General features: G+C 44.4%; 1 protein-coding gene across 2 annotated transcripts in view; it reads left to right on the plus strand.

Moving 5' to 3' along the window:
• Positions 1 to 22,090, plus strand: part of PARP1 (poly(ADP-ribose) polymerase 1) — a 72,589-nt gene that overhangs the window by 32,116 nt on the left and 18,383 nt on the right. Inside the window, exons 8-15 of one of the 2 annotated variants that reach the window (XM_067564844.1) lie at positions 348 to 492; positions 2,056 to 2,196; positions 3,254 to 3,496; positions 10,694 to 10,762; positions 11,665 to 11,797; positions 14,435 to 14,630; positions 16,230 to 16,358; positions 21,130 to 21,213. In XM_067564844.1, coding sequence (XP_067420945.1) covers positions 348 to 492; positions 2,056 to 2,196; positions 3,254 to 3,496; positions 10,694 to 10,762; positions 11,665 to 11,797; positions 14,435 to 14,630; positions 16,230 to 16,358; positions 21,130 to 21,213 — 1,140 coding nt within the window. The remainder of the gene's footprint in view (positions 1 to 347; positions 493 to 2,055; positions 2,197 to 3,253; positions 3,497 to 10,693; positions 10,763 to 11,664; positions 11,798 to 14,434; positions 14,631 to 16,229; positions 16,359 to 21,129; positions 21,214 to 22,090) is intronic. The other variant, XM_067564845.1, reaches the window with a different exon arrangement.

Below are 22,090 nucleotides of genomic sequence, written 5' to 3' on the forward strand. Positions count from 1 at the left end.
GGCCTTAGATTCTAGTGCAAGGGGAAGCAGTGTTCTCTAATAGTTAGAGAAGGAGATGGGGAAATGATAGGATTCCTGAGTCTATTCCTGACTGCCACTAAATTGCTATTTTGACTTTGAGCAAGTCACTTAGTGTGCCTTAGTTTCCCAATCAGTAAAATGGGATAATTGTCTACCTTGCATGGGATGTTTGGCTTATGTAATGAATTGAGTGTGAAACACTTTGAGTTCCTTATAAAGAACCTTTCAGTAGTAAATGCCAAGATCGGACCAATACTGAATTTAGTCTTTTAATTTTGTAACAGTATTAGGAGTTTTTAAAGTCTATTTATGTGACTGCCCCATAGGAGTTCCGGGAAATCTCCTACCTGAAGAAATTTAAGTGTAAAAAGCAGGACAGAGCATTCCCTCCAGAGGCTGCTGTGGCTGTGAACGCAGCGCTTCCAGCAGCAGCTTCTACTCCTTTGACAGAGAAGGCGTCTGTGCCCACAGGTAAATGACTTGCTAGGCAGTGTTCAGAGTAAGGAGAGACTGGTTTGAATAGGAATATATGTCTGTCCAATGGTTGGAGCCAAATAACATTCACTTTATTCTTTCCCTAGTGTGGCAGTGGGGAGGGGAATGGCAGATGTCAGTGCTGCCTAAGGGATTTCTCCTGGCACTCCACTGGCAAGGAGGCATAGGTCTTTCGAGAAGCCTCTGCTAACAGTACGTGACCTGCTCACCCAGACCACTCAGCAAAGGTCCTTCCTGTGGCTCCGCCCAGTCACTTGCCTGCTGTACTGCGCTTCAGGAGGGAGGGCATAGATGGTCAGTCATGTGGTGTCCCTGCAGTGCCTTGCAGTATGCTGTCCCCGCCTTTTGCTCCAGCATTGGGCTGAATTGTCATGGTGAGAAGCAGAGGCAGCCTCTTCGGTTCCTCAGCCCCAGTGTGGGTAGATCCCAGTGTCAGTCTGGGGACAAACACATTTGAGATCCACGTTGTTGCTTTGACAAGTTATCTAGGAGTTTTAAAGGTTGAACTGCCACTGGGGGTCCCATTTCTCTACCATGTTTATAACTGTGTTTGTGCAGAGCTCATTCAACTCCTTGGGTAGTGTGACTAGAGTTTAAATGAACCCATTTAATGAAGTGGCTTCATACTTAATTTTGTGAGACGTATCCATAGACCTTAGAGTCCGATGTTCCATATCCAACATTAAACTGTTAGGGCAGTAGTTTGCTTGAAATAGTTTATTTGCATTTGGCTTACCAGTCATCAGCTTCCCTCACTTAATGGTTATTTCCTCCACCCTCTTGATCCCAGACTCCTCCTCCTCCCGCACTGACTGTAGCAAACTGAAGTTGCATGCTTTAGTGGGATGATCTGACTGTCAGTAGAAGCTACTTTGATTTATTCACCCCTCATCATTGTTAACAGTCTTTAGTGTTACTGTGATATGTTTCAGCCTTTGTGGCTGTCTAAACTGCAAAACCTGTTACGGGGATGTTTGAGCTATAACATGATAGTGTCCCAGCTGTGTTACCGCTTTGATCCTAACTGGTTACAGGGCTAAGACAACTGAGTACCATGTCTGCCTCACAGTCTGCTCCCATCTATGCAAGACAGACCACTATGCCCTTAGACCATGTAGGGAACAGTATGTTGTATTTGTAAGACATCCTGCCTCCCCAATTCACTCAAAACAGTTTTTCAATGAAGAAGGGTCCTTTGTGGCTTAACTTTTGGTTTCTCTTGGAACCCTCATTCACTGTACATGGAAAAGGGAAGCTGTGTTAGCACTTTCTAGCCAACAGTGTGCAAGCAATGTCTGCTAGGAAGGTGCCAGTGTAGTCATGTCCTCAGTCTAAAGCCTTTTTCAACCTCTCCCCAGCAAACCTACTGTACAGGCTTTTATGATCTCTGTACTAGGGGAGAGTGAACCGTTGACAATCGCAAAGTACAATGTCAGATTCAGGATCTGTGGGTTTTGTGGGTATATCTTTGTATCTTCCACTCTCCCAGAAGGCTCAATGCTTTTTATTTACATGATGTTTTTATTTCTGAACAACTAGATAAGCCATTATCCAGCATGAAGATTTTGACCCTTGGAAAATTATCCAGGAACAAGGAAGAAGTGAAGGCTATGATTGAGGATCTGGGAGGAAAGGTGACAGGGACAGCGAACAAGGCTACACTGTGCATCAGCACACAGAGTGAGCAGCAGTGCTATATTATCAGCAACCTTAGCACTTGGGAGTTAGTAGATTATAGAGGCCATAGTTAGACTCTTGCATAAAGGTGGGAGGTGACATTCTGTTGAGCCATGTTTTGATAGTGGGTTTTTTCATGTTCTTGGAAGTGAACAAAAATATATTTGGTAAGAAGTCTTTTTATAGATCTCTGTAGTTCTGAGAGATCTCCTGGGGTTTTCCTGAGTGCAGTAGAGCTCTGTTACAGATAGCAAAGTAGAACCGGAGTCCTAATATTCTGCACATTGCAGCATGCCAGTTGCAATCCGAATTAGAGGAAAGTAGTACTTTCTGAGGCAGTGCTAAGTGTAGTGTGATCTGGTCTAGATTTTCAGTTACAGATTTCAGCACCAGATCAGCTACATCTATTCCAGCACCTGCTGTCAGGAATAGGTATATTTCCCAGTGTGGATTTTAAAGGACTAAACTGTTTTAATTGTGAGGTGACTTCTTTTGTGTAAATGGTAGCTGAGATTGCTGTGTAGGTATCTACATGTCAAATGTTGGGTTGTGGCGTAACTAATAGTATTCATTCACAGCCTCATTGTGACTATTTCAATGTTAGGGCCTGCTCCCACTGAAGTAACAACAAATCTCCTGTTGACTTCAAAGGTGCAATATCAGGCCTTTATGGCATAGGGGAGAAATGTCCCTTATAGACAGACAGTTGGCCTGCAGCATGGTGCCCCGGATGTCATTGGAACAGCTCCCCCCCCAATCCCCTGGCCTAGTTGGGAAGTGAGGCAGGGTTTGAAATCCAGAAAGTCACTCTAAAATAGGTAACTTTGTTTTAACCTAGACTAGGCTGTTGGGGATCTTGTTTTGTGCTGGGTGCAGCACGTGCAAAATTTGTGACACCTGCACTTGAAAAGGCCCCTTTAAAACATTACAGAGCCTTGGGCCGGCACAGTGGGGCTAGAATCTGAGCCTCTGCGGAGGGCTGTGTGCTCTCTTTGACTCCAACGTTTGCTCCAGGGAACTTGGATTACAGTTTCTCTGACTTTTATCCCCTTCCTTGCAGAGGAAGTTGAAAAAATGACCAAGAAGATGGAAGAAGTGAAGGAGGCCAAAGTCCGAGTGGTCTCAGAGGAGTTTCTGCAGGATGTGAAATCATCCAGCAAGGGCTTCCAGGAGCTCCTGTCGCTGCACGCGCTCTCGCCTTGGGGTGCGGAGGTGAAGCAGGAGCACACAGAGACGTCCCTGGGAGGAAAATCCAGCGGGCTTCCCAATATGAAGAGTGCTGGGAAGGTCAAGGAAGAGCAAGGTAGAAAACACAATAGCTCTTGTCTCCACGGGACTGGTCATTACTGTGTGTTTAAGCATTGCTTTGCCCTTCCATAGCATGCCTCTTGTGTGAGGGTCTGAGGGCTTGCAAATGGGTGGCTCCTCACAAAGCACAGGTGCCCCGACTATAGTCCAAACTCATCCCTTTCCCTGCATTGTACCCTTCTTCTTTCTTCAAGTAATGAAGCCCCAAGGCCAGACTTCCTCAATGTCCAAACTCCCTCCTGAACAGGCTCTTTGTAGAGTTTCTCCCTGTCATAGTGCCTGTCCCTCTTCTAGCTCACTCTTGCCTCGAAGAGACGGCCTGTTGTATTCCTTTGTTTGGGCTAATGCCGGGGGAGTCAGTGAATAACTCTGCACCTCCTATAGTCTCACACACTGAGACAGACTCTCTTGGAATAAATCAGCACAGCCCCATTGGCTTCATAGAGCTGCCCCATCTTACACCAGCGGAGAATTTGGCTCTCTATCGGAATGGTCTGTGACTTACTCAGGCTCATATAGTGAGTGGTAGAACCCATGATTCCTGGGTTCTCAGTCCCATGCTGTACTAGACTCCCAAAATATTTTGACTCTTTTGACAAAATAAATCTGTTGATACTGGTAACAGTCCTCATCTGAGCAATAGATAAGCTCTTAGGCTTTTGTACAGGGTCCAAGATAGGTAGGTAAGTTCAGTGTAAATAAATTAAGATTCAGAAACAATTACACTGAGTTCAGCCTTGTGAATTATCATTCTAGCTGATGTGCAAAAGTTGTACACATCCATTGTAGGGAGACCACTACCTTACGATGCTGAGATCCTGGGGCACATATGAGACTATTAAGGAGGGCTGTACAGTGGCTCTATGTAGAGACAGCCAGTGCTGCTCTTTAAGTCTGCAAGAGTGGCTCACTACCTTCCTCTTCCCCTTCATAACTCTAGAGTGTGAATGTGTTGTCTCCATGGATCTTCCAACTTCTAATTGCTCAAAGGTGAGGAACAGAGTTTGTGACCCCCAACTTCAGTTGTTCTTTGAGTGCTTGCTCATGTTGATTCCATGTTAGGTGTGCGCGTGCCCTCGTGCATGGCTGTCAGAGGTTTTTTGCCTTAGAGGTATCCATAGGGCCCCCTAGCATCGTCTGGAGCCCCGTGCTCATGCAGTGGTATATGAGGCGCCATCGGTCCTGATTCCCCTCAGTGCCTTCTTTCCACCCATGACGGTTGTTAGAATGGTTTTCTCTCTTGTGTTCTGAAGAGCCTAGTGGTTCTTTCATAGATAGTTGTTAATATTCTTGTAAATAGTTGGTTAGTTAGTTAGTAAGTTAGAGATAGTGGTCCCGTCGGGGATGTTTACCCTGCAGTGGGACATGTCCTGGTCCCTGGGCTTCAAACACTGTTCTGTCTGCCACAATCTCTTCCCGCTTAATGACCCTCAGGACACTTGTTTAAAGTGTTTAGGGGAAACACACATGAAGGATGATAAGTGCAAGATTTGCAAAGGTTTCAGGCCACGGACTAAGAAAAACAGGGACATTTGCCTGAAAGCCTTGTTAATGGAGGTGGCACTCAGACCAGCCTCAGAACCCTCCCACTCGGACTCTGCGCCAGGTACTTCATCATCGGTGCAGAGTGCCCTGCTGGTGCTGAAGAAGCGGCAAAAGAAGCAGTGTGCCAATCGAGGCCATTCCCCTGGGCTGATGAAAGCTAAGAAGGCGGGGTTGGGCAAAGGACCTGTGTCGAGCCAATCACCTGCTCCAGAGTGGCTAAAGCCAGCCTCCTTCCAGGGCTGTGAGCCCTTTGAGGGAGCCACCCCTGACTCCTGGGAGCAGAAGAGGGCCCCTCCAACAGTGTCCTCAATGATGGAGGCCTTTCAAGCGGCCAGGGACTTGATGGCCCTCCCAGTGCCTCTCACTCTCCTGGCCTTACCCTTGGCACCAGAGCCAGTACAGGCACCCGTCTCCGGGTTAAACCTGCCATGTGGCTGCCTGCAGTGCTCATTCGACCGATGCCGTTCCCCATCTTGGCACCAGTCCACAAGTCTTCAGCTAAGAACTCCGGTGCCCCAACAAAGATCTCTGCCATGTCGACTCCAGTCCCCGGCACCTCACTCCTGGTCTCCGACCCGGAGGAGAGACTCACCAGCTATGTATTGCTGATCTCGGTGTCCCTAGTACCAGTCATTGCCCTCGCAGCACTGGTCATCGGCATCATGGTGCTGGTTGCTGAATCCCTGGCACTATGCAGCCTGACACCTCATCGCGCGCTGCCATCTGGGCACCACTCCTCTCCAACGTGGCACCACTCAGGGGAATCCCATCACCAGTCACTATCTCCCTGGCACTGCTCCCCAATTCTGCACTGCAGCCAACAGGAGGAGCCACCATCAGTTCCACCATCGTGCCCAAGGGAGGAACTGTCCTCCTCAGAGTTGGAGGGAGAGCCTAGTCACCAGCCTCAAAAACTCAGGTTGACAGGCATACTGCCGTGGCACTGGGACCCTACTTGCTCCAGTCCTCCATAGGCCCAACTGGCCTGGTGTGGAACCCAGACTTGGGATCCGATACCGGCACCCAATTGCGGGACCCGGAGGTAGACACAGCTCTCCTTGAAGAGGAGGAGGCACCGCTCCCTTCCCCAGCATTATCATCATCCTCATCCACAGATGAGGCAGTGGCCAGTCTTGCTCCCTCAATACAGCTAGATGATTTTCAGGCCCACCAAGAACTTTAAAGGATCACGTCCAGCTTGGGCTAGGAGGCTGAGGAGCTCTCAGAGCCTACAGACTGCTTCTTTGACATCCTGGTGTCTGTGGCACTAGCCAATGTCGCATTGTTGCTGCACAAAGGGGTGTGCTGAAGGTTGTTAAAGCCCTTTGGCAGACCCCATCCTCCCTGCCACCAATATCCAAACGGGCCGAGAAAAAATATTACGTTACAGCCAAGGGATATGAATACCTGTTCTCCCACCCAGCTCCCGGATTCCTGGTGGTGGCTGAGACGAACGAGTGGGACAGGCAGGGACAGGCAAGTTTGTTGCCTAAGAACAAAGACGCAAAGAAGCTGGACTACTTTGGAAGAAAGATTTATTCCACAGCCAGTCTTCAGCTCAGAATTCCCAGCCAGCAGGCATTGCTGGGAAGATACAATTATATCATTTAGGACTCCATAGCCAAATTCAAGGACTCCCTGCCACAGGGCACCAGGCAGGAGTTTGTGTCCATATTGGAGGAAGGCAAGACAGTGGCTAGAGCCTCCCTCCAAAGGGTGCTGGATGCTGCTCATTCCACTGCCAGGTCAATGGCTTCGGCGGTATCCATGCGGCAGTGTTCCTGGCTGCAATCCTTGGGGATTGTCTCTGGGTTGCTGTTGAGAGTTCCAGCAGGGTGCCAAACCAGGCCTGTCGCAGCCACACCAGGGCTATCAGTATCACGTTCGCCCTGTCCTGCTTGATCTTCAGTAGGACCCTTCACGCCAGTGGTACCAGTGGGAAGGTGTAGAGCAATGTCCCCACCCAGGAAAGCAGGAAGGCATCAGACAGAGAGCCTCTGGTGAGCCCATGGATGGAGCAGAATTGGTAGCACTTTCTGCTCTGTCTGGACACTTGGGGAGTGCACCACCTTTGGAAAATCATGCTGACAACCTCTGGTGGAGTGACCATTTGTATTGAAATGAAAAGGACCTGCTGAGGAGGTGCGCTAAGACATTCCTGGTGCCCAGGAGATGTGAAGTTACAATGTGGATAGCGTTCTGCATGCAGAAGTCCTGTAAATGGATAGCCTCTTGGCACAGGGGTGATGACCAAGCACCGCCTTGCTTGTTGATGTAAAACATTGCTGTGGTATTGTCCATCAGAAACACCTGACAAGCCAGGCATACCGCCTTGAGCTCTCTGACTTTTATGTGGAGGGAGTGATTCTCCTGCGTCCAGAGTCCCTGTGTGCTGAAGTCATTGAAGTTGGCTCCCCACCCCAACCCCGAAGCATCAGAGACCAGCGTTACTTAGGGAGAAAGCCTTTTGAAGGGCACTTCCTGTAACACAGAATGAGAGTTCGTCCACCAAGTTAGGGATGATGGACATGCAGTGGTACGGTGACCATAAGGTCCAGACTGTGTCTGCTGAGAGTGTAGACTGATGCTAACCATGACCGTAGGGATCAGAGACATAGACAAGCATGCTGGATCACGTACGTGCCATGTGTTCCAGCAGTCTGAGACAGGGACCCGACATGACCTGGAACTGAGATTCCGGAAGAAAGGCCTTGACCTGTGTGGAGTCGAGAATCGCCCCTATGAACAGAGGACATAGTTGATTTTTTGCGCTCATTCACGAGCAGACCCAGATTTTGACAGGTGGATCTCAGTAGACTGAGGCTCTGCTGGACCTGAGATTGCAACTTGCCCTTGATGAGCAAGTTGTCAAGGTATGGGTCAATTTGCACCCCTCAACACCTCAAGTAAGTGGAAGAGAGGCCGAAGGGCAACATCATGAATTGGTAGTGTTGTTGGCCAACCACAAACTGGAGGAATCTCTTGTGGCTTTGGAAAATGGAAATACGAGTCCTTTAAGTCAAGGGAGGCATACCAGTCCCCTGGATTCAGGGAAGGAATGAAGTAGGCCAGGGAGACCGTGCGGAACTTTAACTTCTTGAGATAGTGGTGAGACAACGACGCAGGTCCAGGACAGGTCTGAGGCCTCTTTTGGCCTTCAGTATAAGAAAGCATCAGGAGTAAGACCCTTTCCCTCTCACGTCTTGAAGAACTTCCTCCACAACCCCTACCTGTAGGAGGGTTTCCATCTCCTGAATGAGAAGTTGCTTGTGAGAAGGGTCCATAAAGAGGGAGGGGAAGGAAGGGTAGGAGGAGCATACTGAAGAAAACTGCAAGGTGTAACCATATGATAATGGAGTTGAGGCCCCAACGGTCCAATACAGTCTGGGCCCATGCAGAAAGGAAGGGGAACAGCCGGTTCAAAAATAAATGGGGGGGTTGGATCCTGAGGCCAGACTGCGATGCCATTCTTGGGCGCACCCTCAAAACTCCTGCCACTGACAACCCTGATGGTGCACAGTGCCCGACTGGGCAGCAGAGAACAAATAAGTGGGACAGCAGTGCTTAAACCCGTTATCTTTGTCCCTTCTCATATAGGTTCCTTGCCATGGCTGACCCGATTATCTAGGTGGGGGCTGTGTCAGCCAGAACTGTCTCCTAGACCCCTGTGCTGTATACAAGCCAAGGGATTGTAAAATGGCTTTGGAGTCTCTCAGGCTGTGAAGCCTGGTATCCATCTGATCTGAAAATAGGGCATTCCCCTTGAAGGGGTGGGCCTGCATGACTGACTGCAGAGGAACAGGCTTGCTCAGTGCAAGTTCAGCAGGTTCTCATGGGCAGCAGAAAGCCTTCTACCAGAACAATATACCTGGCCAAGTGGAAGAAGTTTTCCTGTTGGGCCTTGGACTGGAACCTTTCTCCTCACTGAAATTCAATACAGTCCATATTGGACAACCTGTTATATCTCAAGCATCAAGGCCTAGCCCTTTCGTCCCTTAAGGTTCCCCTGGCGGCTATTTCAGCCTTCCATATGCTGGTCTAGGGTAGATCAGTTTTCTCCTGTGACATGATGATCAGGTTCTTAAAAGGCCTGGAGAGACTTTACCCACAAGTCAGAGATCCCATTCCTTCCTGAGACCTGAATCTAGTCTTTTCAAGGTTCATGGGTCCCCCCCTTGGAGCCATTAGTGTTCTGCTCTCTGCTACTCCTCTCTTAGAAGGCTTCCTTCCTGGTGGCGATCACCTCCGCATAAAGGGTTTCCAAGATCAGAGCTCTCATGTCGGAACCGCCTTACACAGTGTTTTATAAAGACAGTCCAGCTGCGACCCTGCCCAATCTTCTTACCAAAGGTGGTGTCACAGTTCCTCAACAACCAGAATATATTCCTGCTGTGTTCCTCCCAAAACCGCACAGATCCAGTGAGGAGCATAGGTTTCACACCCTAGATGTTAGATGGGCCTTGGCCTTCTACATCGAAAGGATTAAACGTTTCTGAAGGGCAATGCAGATCTTTGTTGCAGTGGCAAAAAGTATGACAGTTCTGCTGGTTTCCTCCCAGAGGAGATCCTCGTGGATAAATACCTGCATCAAGTTCTGTTATGAACAAGGAAAAGTGCCTCCGCCAGAGATTGCAATAGCTCGCTCAACCAGGGCACAAGTGTTTTCAGTGGCCTTTCTGGTGCAGGTGCCGATCCAAGACATCTGCAGAGCTGCTGCATAGTCTTCAGTTCATACCTTCGCGTCCCATTACGCTATCATCCAGTAGGCCCGGGACGACACCAGTGTTGGTGGGTCAGTATTGCAAGCGGCACATCCATAAGCTCCAAGTCCACCTCCAGGGATGCTGCTTGTGAGTCACTTAACATGGAATTAACATGAGCAAGCACTCAAAGGGGAAAAACGGTTACTAACCTTTTGTAACTGTTGTTCTTTGAGATGTGTTGCTCAGGTCCATTCCATGACCCATCCTCCATCCCCACTGTTGAAGTTGATGGCAAGAAGGAACTGAGGGGGCGCAGAGCTGGTGGCACCTCATATGCCGCTGCATGAGTGTGGGGCTCCAGAGGGCGTCCGAGCCGACCCTACGGATACATTAAGGCAAAAAATCTCCGACAGCCATGCACAAGGGCACACACACACCTAGCATGGAATGGACATGAGCAACGCATCTCTAAGAACAACAGTTACAAAAGATTAATAACTGTTTTTTTTCTGCCACATGTTGTATATTGCATTAATAGCCTGGTCCACAGTGGTAGAATCTGAATGTATTGTTCATGTGATAATTTAAACAATTGTCCAGGTTTTATTTTATGAAGGCAACTCTCACCAAAATCTAGCAGGATAACTAACACATGCCACCTGTTTCGTTGGGGGGGAGTGACAGGTGTCACCTCCGTAGACTGAGAGTCCTCGAGTTAGATAATGTAGGGTGCAGTGTAGCTGGAAGCCAAACTGCAATGGCTTTCTAACATTGCTTTACAAGAGCAGAGTTTTTTATACAGGTGAAACCTGTTAGTGTGAATCTAGGTAGGATGAAAACTCCACTAGTGCTTTTAAAGAATGTGAGCATTGATTCAAGGACAGTTCTTCAGACAAGCCTGTTTCATCAGATTAAAAAACTAAAGTCTTCCCATCTTTCTTCAGGAACCAGCAAATCTGAAAAGAAAATGAAGTTAACTGTTAAAGGAGGAGCAGCGGTGGATCCTGATTCAGGTGAGTGCAGAAATCCTAGCCAGAGTCTGTTATCACTTTGAACTCATGCTCCATTTTGGAGTTTGGTTTCGGAATGTGATTTTTGGGAAATGGCAACGTTTTCTGCCGAGACACTCAGGCTGCATTTTTATAAAATTCCTAGCTTCTCGCTGGTCTCTTGCTGAGTCGGGTTTGTTTTCACGTTATAGATATCAAAATAATGAATGACATTCAAGTCTAAAGCCAGAGCTGCCTATTGTAGCCCTCACTAGGTCAATTTATGATGAGCCTCAGGGGCACACTTAACTTGTCTGATGGAGCAGCTGCCCTTACCTTGAATACAGAGGCACAGTCCATCTTGAGCCAGGTAGAAGATGCCCTTTGGGTAGCTTTTAGGTAACTGGTACTAGCATGTAAAGCTGCAGTGTAAGAGTTCCTCTAGAAACAACCCTAAAACTCCCTGCCCCCTGTAGTTGGCCACCCCAGGTTTTTATTTACACTTGTTGAAATGGCCTGTCAAAAGGCCAAATCCTGATAATGGCCCATCAAGTAACTTTCACCGTGGAGACTTGTGGCACCTACTATTATGCTTTAAATTGTCCTCTGCAAAAGAACCAGGATAGCCCGAACCTGAGACATGAGTGCTTTTTGGTTCCCTTTGAGGAACCTAGGAGTTGTGGATTCTCAACACCTTTTGGGCTGCCTGTGCTATAGAAGGAATATTTGCTTGGTGAAATGTTAAATGCAAGTGACCATCCTGCATATGCAGAGCGATAACAATGGCATTTCCATTGTCTCCATGCTGTGTGCCCACTTGTGTCTTAGTATCACTTGGTTAAGTGTGCGTATCCAAAATTAGCCTGAATAAACAAAGGAGATATGACTGTCTCACCCTGGCTCTAATTCACTACCTCTCTTCATAGGTTTGGAGGACTTTGCTCATGTCTTTGAAAAAAGCGGTAAAATCTTCAGTGCCACCCTTGGTCTTGTAGATATTGTCAGAGGAACCAATTCCTATTACAAACTGCAGCTACTGGAGGATGACAGAGAGATCAGGTGAGTTTAATTTCCCATGAAAATGTGGGTTTTTTTTTACGTTAAGTATTGTTTTTTGTTTGTTTTTTTTTAAACAAATATAAATAGAAAAGTTTTAAAAAAATTTCTGTGATGTTTGTTTTGTTCTGTGTGGAAAAGTTCCTCTGTAGTGCTGGAAACTCAAACCCAGCAGAACTGCATTAGTACATGAGAACCTGGAAGTGAAACTGACCTGTCTGGTTTCATTTTTGCTGAATAGTGTGAAATGAAAAAGAAACGTGAAGGGTGAAATGGAAATTAGGAATTGATAAGCACCTGAGTATGTCTGCTTTGTACTTAATTCTACTGGTAGTGAAAATTTCCCTGGTTGAGCAGTTGGGTGGGGGTTTTTTACATATAGAATTAGGGTTAATTGAATTACGTACCACCAAAACGGTAATATCCTGGGACATTATAGTCTCAGCATTCAAGAGCAGCAAGGCAGGATTTGGCACGAGTGTGCCCATTTTAATTTTGGGACACGGTATGAAGAGAAGTGTAGGTTGCATTTTTCCTCTAACTTCTGTTCAGTGTGAGCTGACTGTGAAGCCTCTGGAGGCCAGCTCGGTTTCAGGCTGCTCCACATCTGTGTAAGCATGTAGAAATCAGTACCCTGAGGCTTGGCGACAAGGTGTATTGAAAAGGGCCAGGAAGCATCATGTATTTAGAAGAGCTGCCCAGTCTCAGCCAAGCATATATCAGAATTATGCACATGCTATACTATTGAAGAAGATGCAGTCAAGCAGATCTTGGGGCAAATTAATTCTCCAGGAGCAGAGAGAATGCACAATAACCAAGGTAAACTAATGACTGCAGATAAGCAGCCTCTTTCAGCTGTGGATGACTTGTACTTTAAATTGCTCTCTCTTTTGACTCTTGTTACTAGTTCCCAGATCTGAATTTGTGATTGGAATGTGATGAAATTTCAGAGCTGATATTCATTGCTGACCAATCAGAAAAACAGATTAATCATATCTCTATAAATGATGCAAAAACTCTTTTTGAGATGGTACTAGTAGCACAGCTGGACTTGTAAATGACTGTATTTTGACAGTTTCTCTCTCTTTAAATTTAGACTAGGATTTGGCATCTTGCCTAGTTAGTGAAAAGTTTAAAGGTGTGCATGTTTAACAAGTGTTTCGTAGTGTCTATTTTCAGAATGTATGACCATAGCAAATTGAAATTTGCATTTTTCTGTTCAGTTTCTGCATTACACAAAGCAAAAATTAGCCACAGCAGTGACTGGATATAAGCAGTAGAGTTGCAGCACCATAAAAGATGACATTGGGCAGCCACACAAGTGGGAATTGTGGGCTTTCCACTCTCTCTCTCTCTCTCCATTCTGGGTTGCTACTTTGACTAATAAATTGCCTTGTTTCTCCTTGTGTGTCAGACATGTGGGGTCCTTTGTCTGTGCAGTCACCAGAGTTGAAGCTGTAATTAGCAGTAAAATCTGAAATTTGTAGACATGCTCCAATGTTTCTGAGTGTGATATAAAGTTGGGCATAGATAACAAAAAAACAACAACATTGAAATCTCAGTTAATATTACTCCGTAGTATTGTCTTATTTAGCTCGTAGTAGAGCCCGAACATGTTAGTTGCTTGCAAAATAGAAGATGGTCCCTTTCTCAGAGACATATGATGTAAAACAACAGATGAATAAAGGGTGGGGAGAAAGGGATGCAACATACAAGCAAAGCAACCAGACTAATGTATAAATGTTAAAGGTTTTCTGATGTGTAGGAGGAAGGACTGGATGGAACAGGGGACTAGTGATGAACTATAGAGCTGAACTGGCAGACTAGAGAGGAAAGGTTCATGTTGGTAGTGACCTAAAGATGTTGTACAGTTTGGGTGCTGTTGTTGGGCATGCATGATGAAGCAAGGTTGGTTTTAGTCCCACAGGTCAAGTGTCCATGTGCTAGCCACAGCTGACACCAGTTAGCACCTTTGTAAGGCAGTCTCCTGAGATTGCAAAGGGTTGCCTGGCTCTCTGCCGTTGGGCTTGTCTGTGCATAGAAATGACCCTGCTTTAACTATACCAGTATAGCTAAAGCAGTGCAACCATCCTAGTGAGGAGACTTATACTGGTATAAAGGCTTTTGTAATGTTATAACTGTGTATGCCTTTGATTATTTCAGTAAAACATCACCCCCCTAACTGAAATAGTGAATTCAGTACAAAAAACTGCATTAGAGCTGGCCTTGGAGAAGGTCCCTTCAGGTCAGAGTTGAAGCATGATGATGGGGCAGTAACAAGAAATGTTTGCTGCTGCCCTCACTTTTGCCTCTAAAGCTGTTAATTTAGTGGCCTTCAGCACTATGTTCACATACCAAATTTAATATTGATGCCTAAACAGTGCGCACACCGTTCTGTGGCAGCTGCTTGTGGTAGCTGTACTAGTAGCTGTGGGCACTGATGTTTAAAAACGTGGCCCATTATGTATGTGTCGTCATTCCAAAACTAGAGAGCCTTCCATTTAATGATCTGCAGGTGGATGAATCTGATACTATGCTTATGTCCACACAGTCTTTATTGCAGGATCAGATTCATTTAGAACTGAGATCTAGAGAAGAGATCTTACCTGTATCCGCTTTCCTTGTTTTGTTTGCTTCTAGGTACTGGGTTTTCAGATCTTGGGGTCGTGTTGGCACTGTGATTGGGAGTAACAAACTGGAGCAGATGCCGTCTAAAGATGATGCCATTGAGCACTTCTTGAATTTGTATGAAGAGAAAACGGGCAACTCCTGGCATTCCAAGAACTTCACTAAATATCCCAAAAAATTCTACCCTCTGGAAATAGACTATGGACAGGTAACTCTCTAATGTTCCTGTGCTGGGAAGAGAATCCTTTCTTACACAAAGGAAAATGTTTATCCTACACTATCTTATTTGATTTGTTCAATAAAAGGATACGGTGCAGGAATCTGAATATTTTGCATGATGCAGTATGCTAAACTGTACTCATTGCTATACAAACGGTAAGATGATGCCATGCCTGCCCCAAGTGGCTTTATCACATAGTTCAGATGCAAACAATAGTGCATTTAAATGGATAACTAGCCATGTTAGAAAAGTACTAAAACTAAAGTTAGCGCAGATGCCTTTGAGTTGTGTGTCCATTATTGGGATCTCTCAGTTGGGGAAGTGAAAAGGACACCAATTTGAAAAGTAGTAATTTAAAATAAATCAAAAGTCGTTTCATGCACTACCCCTGTCCTGGAGTTCCATGCCAGTTTTACATTAGTCATATTTTCCTATTTTTAAAAAAGTACTTCTCTCCCCTATTGCAGTGAGAGTGCTCCTCCCAAACATGGGAAATCTGCAAACTGACTGTTCCTCAGAGTTCTGTCAGATGCACATAATGAACAGATCCAAAGAGAGAAATCAGTCACTGCAGAAAAAAGTCAGCTGTTTAAATAGTAAAACAAGAATTCTCTCTCTTCTGGCCCATGAGAACTTCTGTGGGTTTACTTAAAGGGATATCCTCAACTTAATCATACTTCTGAGCGTTTTTTAAACCTACAGTTGTTGAACATAGCCGTAACCAAAAAACATTTTTTCTAGCTGTCACATATTCATATGGTCAAATTGTTGGATGTCCCCTGAAATATTTTGAATATAAAAATATGTAGCTTTAGTGAAGTGATCTGCATTAATGTTAATAAAATTACAACCTCAACACACACTGAACACCTGTTTTGAAGTACAAAGCACATGCTTTATTGATCAGGCTACAGCACCTTTGATTTATATCCATGAGAGCATAAAATAGTATTGTGGTCAATAGAAGACTTCTGTACTGTTTCATGAATAGAGAAATTTACAGTAGAAATGTATTGAAAATGATTAATATATTTTTAAAGTAGCTGACTTTACAGGCTATGAAGTTCAAACAAAAGATCCCTGGTTCAGACCAATGGGCAACAGGATGAATCACTTGATAATTGCCTGTTCTGTTCATTCCCTTTGAGGCACCTGGCATTGGCCTCTGTTGGAAGACAGGATACTGGGCTAGATGGACCATTGGTCTGATCCAGTATGACCATTCTTATGTCCTTAAGATCTACATACATGCAGTGTGGTTTAAAAAGAAAAAAAAAAGCTACTTTAATATTGCTTTGGGTGAAGCTGTAATGCAAGTATGAAGATGAAAAATCTGTACCATTAAATGTAACTTGCATTTTTGCAGAGCACCTCTTGAAATCACTTACGTCAAGTTAGTGATTATTCAATTTTTGTAATAGACTTAATATCCCATTGCTTTATATTGTCAAAGCAATACCCCACATTTCCCACAAAATTCAATCTTGTGTGCAACAGCGTGTCCTCTCTAACTTGGCGTGGAGTTGTTACCAAGACAACCTGTGCATTTCCCTTATCCCTCAGTATGTTCATACTTACTCTTTCTAGGATGAAGAAGCTGTGAGAAAACTGACAGTGAGTGCTGGGACCAAGTCGAAGCTTCCTAAGCAAGTTCAGGACCTTATTAAAATGATCTTTGATGTGGAGAGCATGAAGAAAGCCATGGTGGAATTTGAGGTACTTGTACATGTATTTAATGTTACTTGTTCCTAGTCACTTCTTCCCACTAGACACCATAGTTATACTGGCAAGCCATTCACACTGTGAATTGGATCCAGCACCATCAAGGGGAATCATTCATTGACTCTGGAGGGCATTTAATCAGGTCATCCAAACAGGCGATGGAGGGGGGGCTCTCACCAGCTGTTATCATTAGTTTGAAGTGTCATTTACAATTTTGTTTTACCATTTACTAGGGAAATGCAACTTAGATGGAGCTACTATAAGGTGGTGGCATAACTGGTTGGAAAACTATTCTCATAGAGTACTTATCAGTGGTTCACAATCAAGCTGGAAAGGCATATCAAGTGGGGTCCTGTAGGGATCAGTTCTAGGTCCAGTTCTGTTCAATATCTTCATCAATGATTTAGATAATGGCTTGGACAGTACTTTTATAAAGTTTTTGGATGGTACCAAGCTGGGAAGGGTTGCAAGTGCTTTGGAGGATAGGATTAAAATTCAAAATGATCTGGACAAACTGGAGAAATGGTCTGAAGTAAATAGGATGAAATTCAGTGAGGACAATTGCAAAGTTCTCCACTTAAGAAGGAACAATCAGTTGCACACACACAAAATGGGAAATGACTGCCTAGGAAGGAGTACTGTGGAAAGGGATCTGGGGGTCATATTGGATCACAAGCTAAATATGAGTCAGTAGTGTCACACTATTGCAAAAAGAGCAAACATCATTCTGGGATGTATTAGCAGGAGTGTTGTAAACAAGACACGAAGGGTAATTCTTCCGCCCTGCTCCATGCTGATTAGGCCTCAGCTGAAATATTGTGTCTAGTTTTGGATGCCACATTTCAGGAAAGATGAGAACAAATTTGAGAAAGTCCAGAGAAGAGCAACAAAAATGATTCAAGGTCTAGAAAACATGACCTATGAGGGAAGATTGAAAAAAATTAGGTTTGTTTAGTCTGGAGAAGAGAAGACTGAGGAGGGACATAAGAACAGTTTTCAAGTACCTAAAAGGTTTTTATAAGGAGGAGGGAGAAAAAATTGTTCTCTTTAACATCAGAGGAGAGGACAAGAGAAAATGGTCTTAAATTGCAGTAAGGGCGGTTTAGGTTGGACATTAGGAAAAATTTCCTGTCAGAGTGGTTAAGCACTGGAATAAATTTCCAAGTGAGGTTGTGGAATCTATCTAAGCTGCTCTTAAAAATCTCCAATGATGGTCACCTGTCAGGGATGGTCTAGATAATATTTAGTCCTACCTTGAGTGCAGGAAACTGGACTAGAATCCTTTTGAGGTCCCTTCCAGTCCTATGATTCAATAACTAAATAAATGACATCTTGGCACATCCTGTATTTTTCATTAATGACGTCTGTATCAAAAGTTCTCATCTTGTAAATCTAAAGGAGACTTTTCTGTCTGCTGGTCCTGTAAGCTCAACCTGGGATCAGGAAAATCATTAGGTGTTCCTCGGTGTTATGCACATCATCATCACCATTGGTGGAGGTTTTGGAATCTTAATGCAGATGGCCACCGATATGTGAAGCAAGAGACAGTCTTCTGTCTCTGAAGCACGGACACTAGTAAAGCTATTGCTATTAAATTTAGCTGAGGCTCTGGAGGTGCACAAAGAGCTGGTACATGTAGTAAAGTGATGTTTTGATAAAGCCTATTTCCTCATCTTAACTTAATGTTTTTCAGTGGTTCACCACTCTTTTAGTTGAGAACAAAAGCATTGTGAATCCACCTTTCTTCCCATATCTTTAGTATAACATACAGCTATGAATTCAAACAAGTGGGGCTAAGAATGATCTGGTAGTGCCTGCCTCACTCCATCCATATAAACGTCTATGCTAACTTTCATCTGCAGTCTCCAAATCCATTTGTAATGCTATGGGTGAACTGGGGCATCTCTGACATTAAACAACTTTTCTTTTTGGCTTTCTTTGCTCTGCGTATAAAGAAAGTTTAATTTACCTAGCATAAAATTGCATATTGAAAGAGACGTTGCTTGTTGTCTGTGACATACACATTAGTTTACACACCACCCCTTCTACAGCTACACTTCAGATTGTCAGGTGCAGTGAAACCCTATATACCTGAACTCCTTTTAATGGGCAAGCACATTGTGAAGCATCTGTGATAAATGAGATTTTCCTGTATATTCTGTGACTCTTGAAAGCAAACATTTTGGATTAAAACCTCTAAAATAAATGCCAATAATTCTTTTTCCCATACTGTCCAGATCATCTGGAGAAAATTAACTCCATTGAATCTGTGCTAATTTATGCCATCTGAGACTCTGTGTGACCCCTAGAGTTTGAATGGAGATGTGCTCTTCCCATTAAATTCTGTCTTCAGTATTATTCCATGCACTGGAGCAGCAGTTCTTCCCAGTGAGGGAAGAATATTTGTCTCTGCTAGGAAGCAAAAAAACTGCAAGCAGTGTCCCCGAGGGGTTTAGTAGGTCCTTTCATCAGCCTCATTTCATGTGCTTTATTTACTGCACTGTATCCAGGCACTCCTAATGTGTGTGGATAGCTGTGGCAGACACAGGCTTTTTCCAAGTAGACTTACTGTGATGTAAAGGACTATTTCCATGGGGTAAAGAGGACACCTTTGCTTGTATCTGATGTGGGTGACCTGAAGACTCTTCAGCTTTCTAATTTATTCTGTAAAGACTTCCCCTCACTTAACCCTATACCAGTTGTCTTACAATTCTCCACACTGTTGCCATGTAGTAAACACCTAAGTGGACTAGAACCACTATCCTGGTACTGCCTGTTCTCATTCCTGGATAGAGACCCTGACATCAAGCACTGGGGCAAAGTACTACATTACCCATTTGCAAAGCGTTGGTGTAGTAGCTGATTTTCTGATGGTACTCCATGGGTATGCAGCTTGTGGCTTTGTCGTCATACCACACCTGGTGCATGTGATTGCACTGGAGGTGATTCTGACAATATAACTAATGCGTTTGGCAGCAGGAAAATGACTATAATACTTACTGATCACAAATTGATCCTTCATGATCTATCTATGTGCTGTTTTATCCAAAGCTAGACAGATCAGACCCATGTTGCTTTGCAGTTTAAAATCAGAGTTTTATGTCTAGTATGCTACTTTTGCTTCCTATATAGCAATTGAGATGGAAGTTATATTGGGGCATCTAGTCCATTCCACTCTGGTGGTGATAGTTTTAAGTGACTCGAAGAAGGGGCTTCCAGCACTTCAGCCTAGATCTGGTCTCTTGGGAAGCTATGTAACAGTCTAATAAATTTTTTGTTCGGTCTAGCGCTAGGCTAAGTCGTCATCACTGAGAATGCTTTGACTACACTCCTCTTTGTCTTTTTTCTCCTGAAAGTGCATATAGCCTTTACATGAGTGTCCCCAAGATATCATAAATAGCATTCTGTCACATCTGAGGCTGACACTTCTGTCTCTCAGTCCAGCTTGGTTTTTCTTTATAGCTGGATTTCATAATGTTGTAGATGCAGCAGGAGTGGGAAGCAAATCTCTGTAGCAGGATACAAGGTGCGAATTGCCATGCAAATTACTTCAGTGCTTTGGTGGCGGTGCTCGCTGGTTCAGAAGAGCTTCTCAGGCTGCTTTGCAGAAGGGATGTGCATGTAGCTGGGATTTTAGCTTAACTTCAATGCATAAAATAGAGTTTATCCAAACAGTAAATGATTTGTGGAGTTTCCCAGGGGGTTCTGCCATTGATTCCTGTTTGGAACCAGCTTTTCTACAATTTTCCTGTCTGGTATGAGAGTTTTGCACCTGGATCCTGTCAGTGCGTAAAGTACACAAATAGTACACAAACAGACCTTACAAGCTGAGAAGTGTTTGTTGAGGGCTGCTAATGTCCACTGGGCCTATTTATAATCCCTTGTAAAATATTCCATTGAAGTGGAGCTTTGTTAAATGCTGCTGCATTCAGAGCTCCTTCATTACAAAGCTGGTGCATGAGAAGTTCTAGTTTTAAACTAAAACTCGAAAGCTCTAGCTGCTCAAAAAATGCTCCATCTAAAACTATTCTGCCAGGCCAGAGACCGAGCTGGGAAGGTCTTGAGCGTTAAGCCACTAGAAGAATTAAGATCTGGGGATTTATTAATTTGCCCAAAAAGTAGGGAGAGTGACATAGATGGGAGTGCCTGGCAACATCTATTTCTAAAATAAATCAGTAAATAAAATGTGGAAAATGTAGGCATAACTTGTAACTTGAGATGACATTTTTAGTGAACATGCACCTTGATGGGGCACTCTGTATGCAAAGCACAGAATACAACTTCCTAATGCTTTGCTCTGCAGATGAGGGGTGCCAAGCTAAAATTCTGAAACTGGAGCATGCTTGGAGTGAAAATACTAGGCACGTTATGTGATCTTCTGAAGGATATTTTATTCTATTCAAACCGCCCTTTGTTAGCTTCTCCAGCAGCTGACCTTGTGTAGTTATCTGTAAAGGGTCATGAATGCTTATGGCATTAGGTAAATATTAAGGCTTACAGTGAAACACTTATTTTGGTCAGCCCAAGTACTGCCCACCGTCTTCAGTTAACAGATATAATTTTTCCTCTTTGAGAGAGAACTTGTCCATATTCTGGCTACACTGCTCTGTTTATTCTCCAACACATGCAGATAAATGTTTTTATTCTTTATGTGATGTATTCTGTCTGGAGACTTGGATCTTTCTGGTAGCCAGAGAAGAGGAACTGTGGAGGGCTCATTGTAATGGAATCCTGTTTTAATTGCTTCAACAAATCTCCTTGTCAGATTGACCTCCAGAAAATGCCACTGGGAAAGCTGAGCAAGAGGCAGATCCAGAGCGCTTACTCCATCCTTAATGATGTTCAGCAGGTGAGCAAGAAACAGTCTTTACAACCAGCAAGGGAAATCAGAATTCATTCTGGGCGCCGAGCACAGCTGGATTCCTTACTGCATTTGTTCTTTATAGAGGTTACACTTGTTTTGATCAACTAAAAGTTAATGGAGGAAGGGTTCATACTTCAGGTTGCATTAAAAGACTGCTTCATTTTTTTAATTAACCTGTGGCTGAGGACACTATTACTGTTAGCCTCAGGCACAGATGGTGTGATTATATCTACACTTAAAATGCTATTCTGACACAGCTGCAGCGCTTTGGTGTAGACATTCACTACAGCAACAGGAGGGGCTCTCCCATTACTGTAGTTAATCCACCTCCCCAAGAGGCGGTAGCTTGGTCAACAGAAGAATTTTTCCATCTCCCTAGCGCTGTCTACACCAGGGTTTAGTCAGCATAGCTATGTCTCTCGGCTGTGCATTCTTCACACCCATAGATACAGCTATGCCGATGTCAGTTTCCAGTGTTGCAGTGTAAATGGACCTAATTGGTCTTTTGGAAGAGCAGCATTTTAAGCATGTGGTATGTAAAGTTAAGCCTGGTGTACACCTAAAACTTAGCTCACCATAGCTACAGCGCTTGGGGTGAAAAAATCCACACTCCTGAGCACTGTTGCTATGTTGATATAATGCTTGATATAGACACAAGTAGGTTGACAGAAGAATGCTCGTTGACCTAACTGCTGTGTCTCGGGGAGGAATAGAAAAACTCCTTCCATCACTGTAGTCTGTGTCTACACTACAGGGTTACAAGCAGTATAGCTATGATGCCATAGCTATGTTGCTGTAGTGCCCAGTGGTGTAGACATGGCCTAAATTAGGACCAAATCCACTGCTGCTGGTGTAAATGGGG

Source organism: Emydura macquarii, unplaced genomic scaffold (genome assembly GCF_026122565.2).
Source record: "Emydura macquarii macquarii isolate MOO-44397 ecotype Brisbane River unplaced genomic scaffold, CSIRO-AGI_Emac_v2 contig_2676, whole genome shotgun sequence".
Taxonomy (NCBI): domain Eukaryota; kingdom Metazoa; phylum Chordata; order Testudines; family Chelidae; genus Emydura; species Emydura macquarii.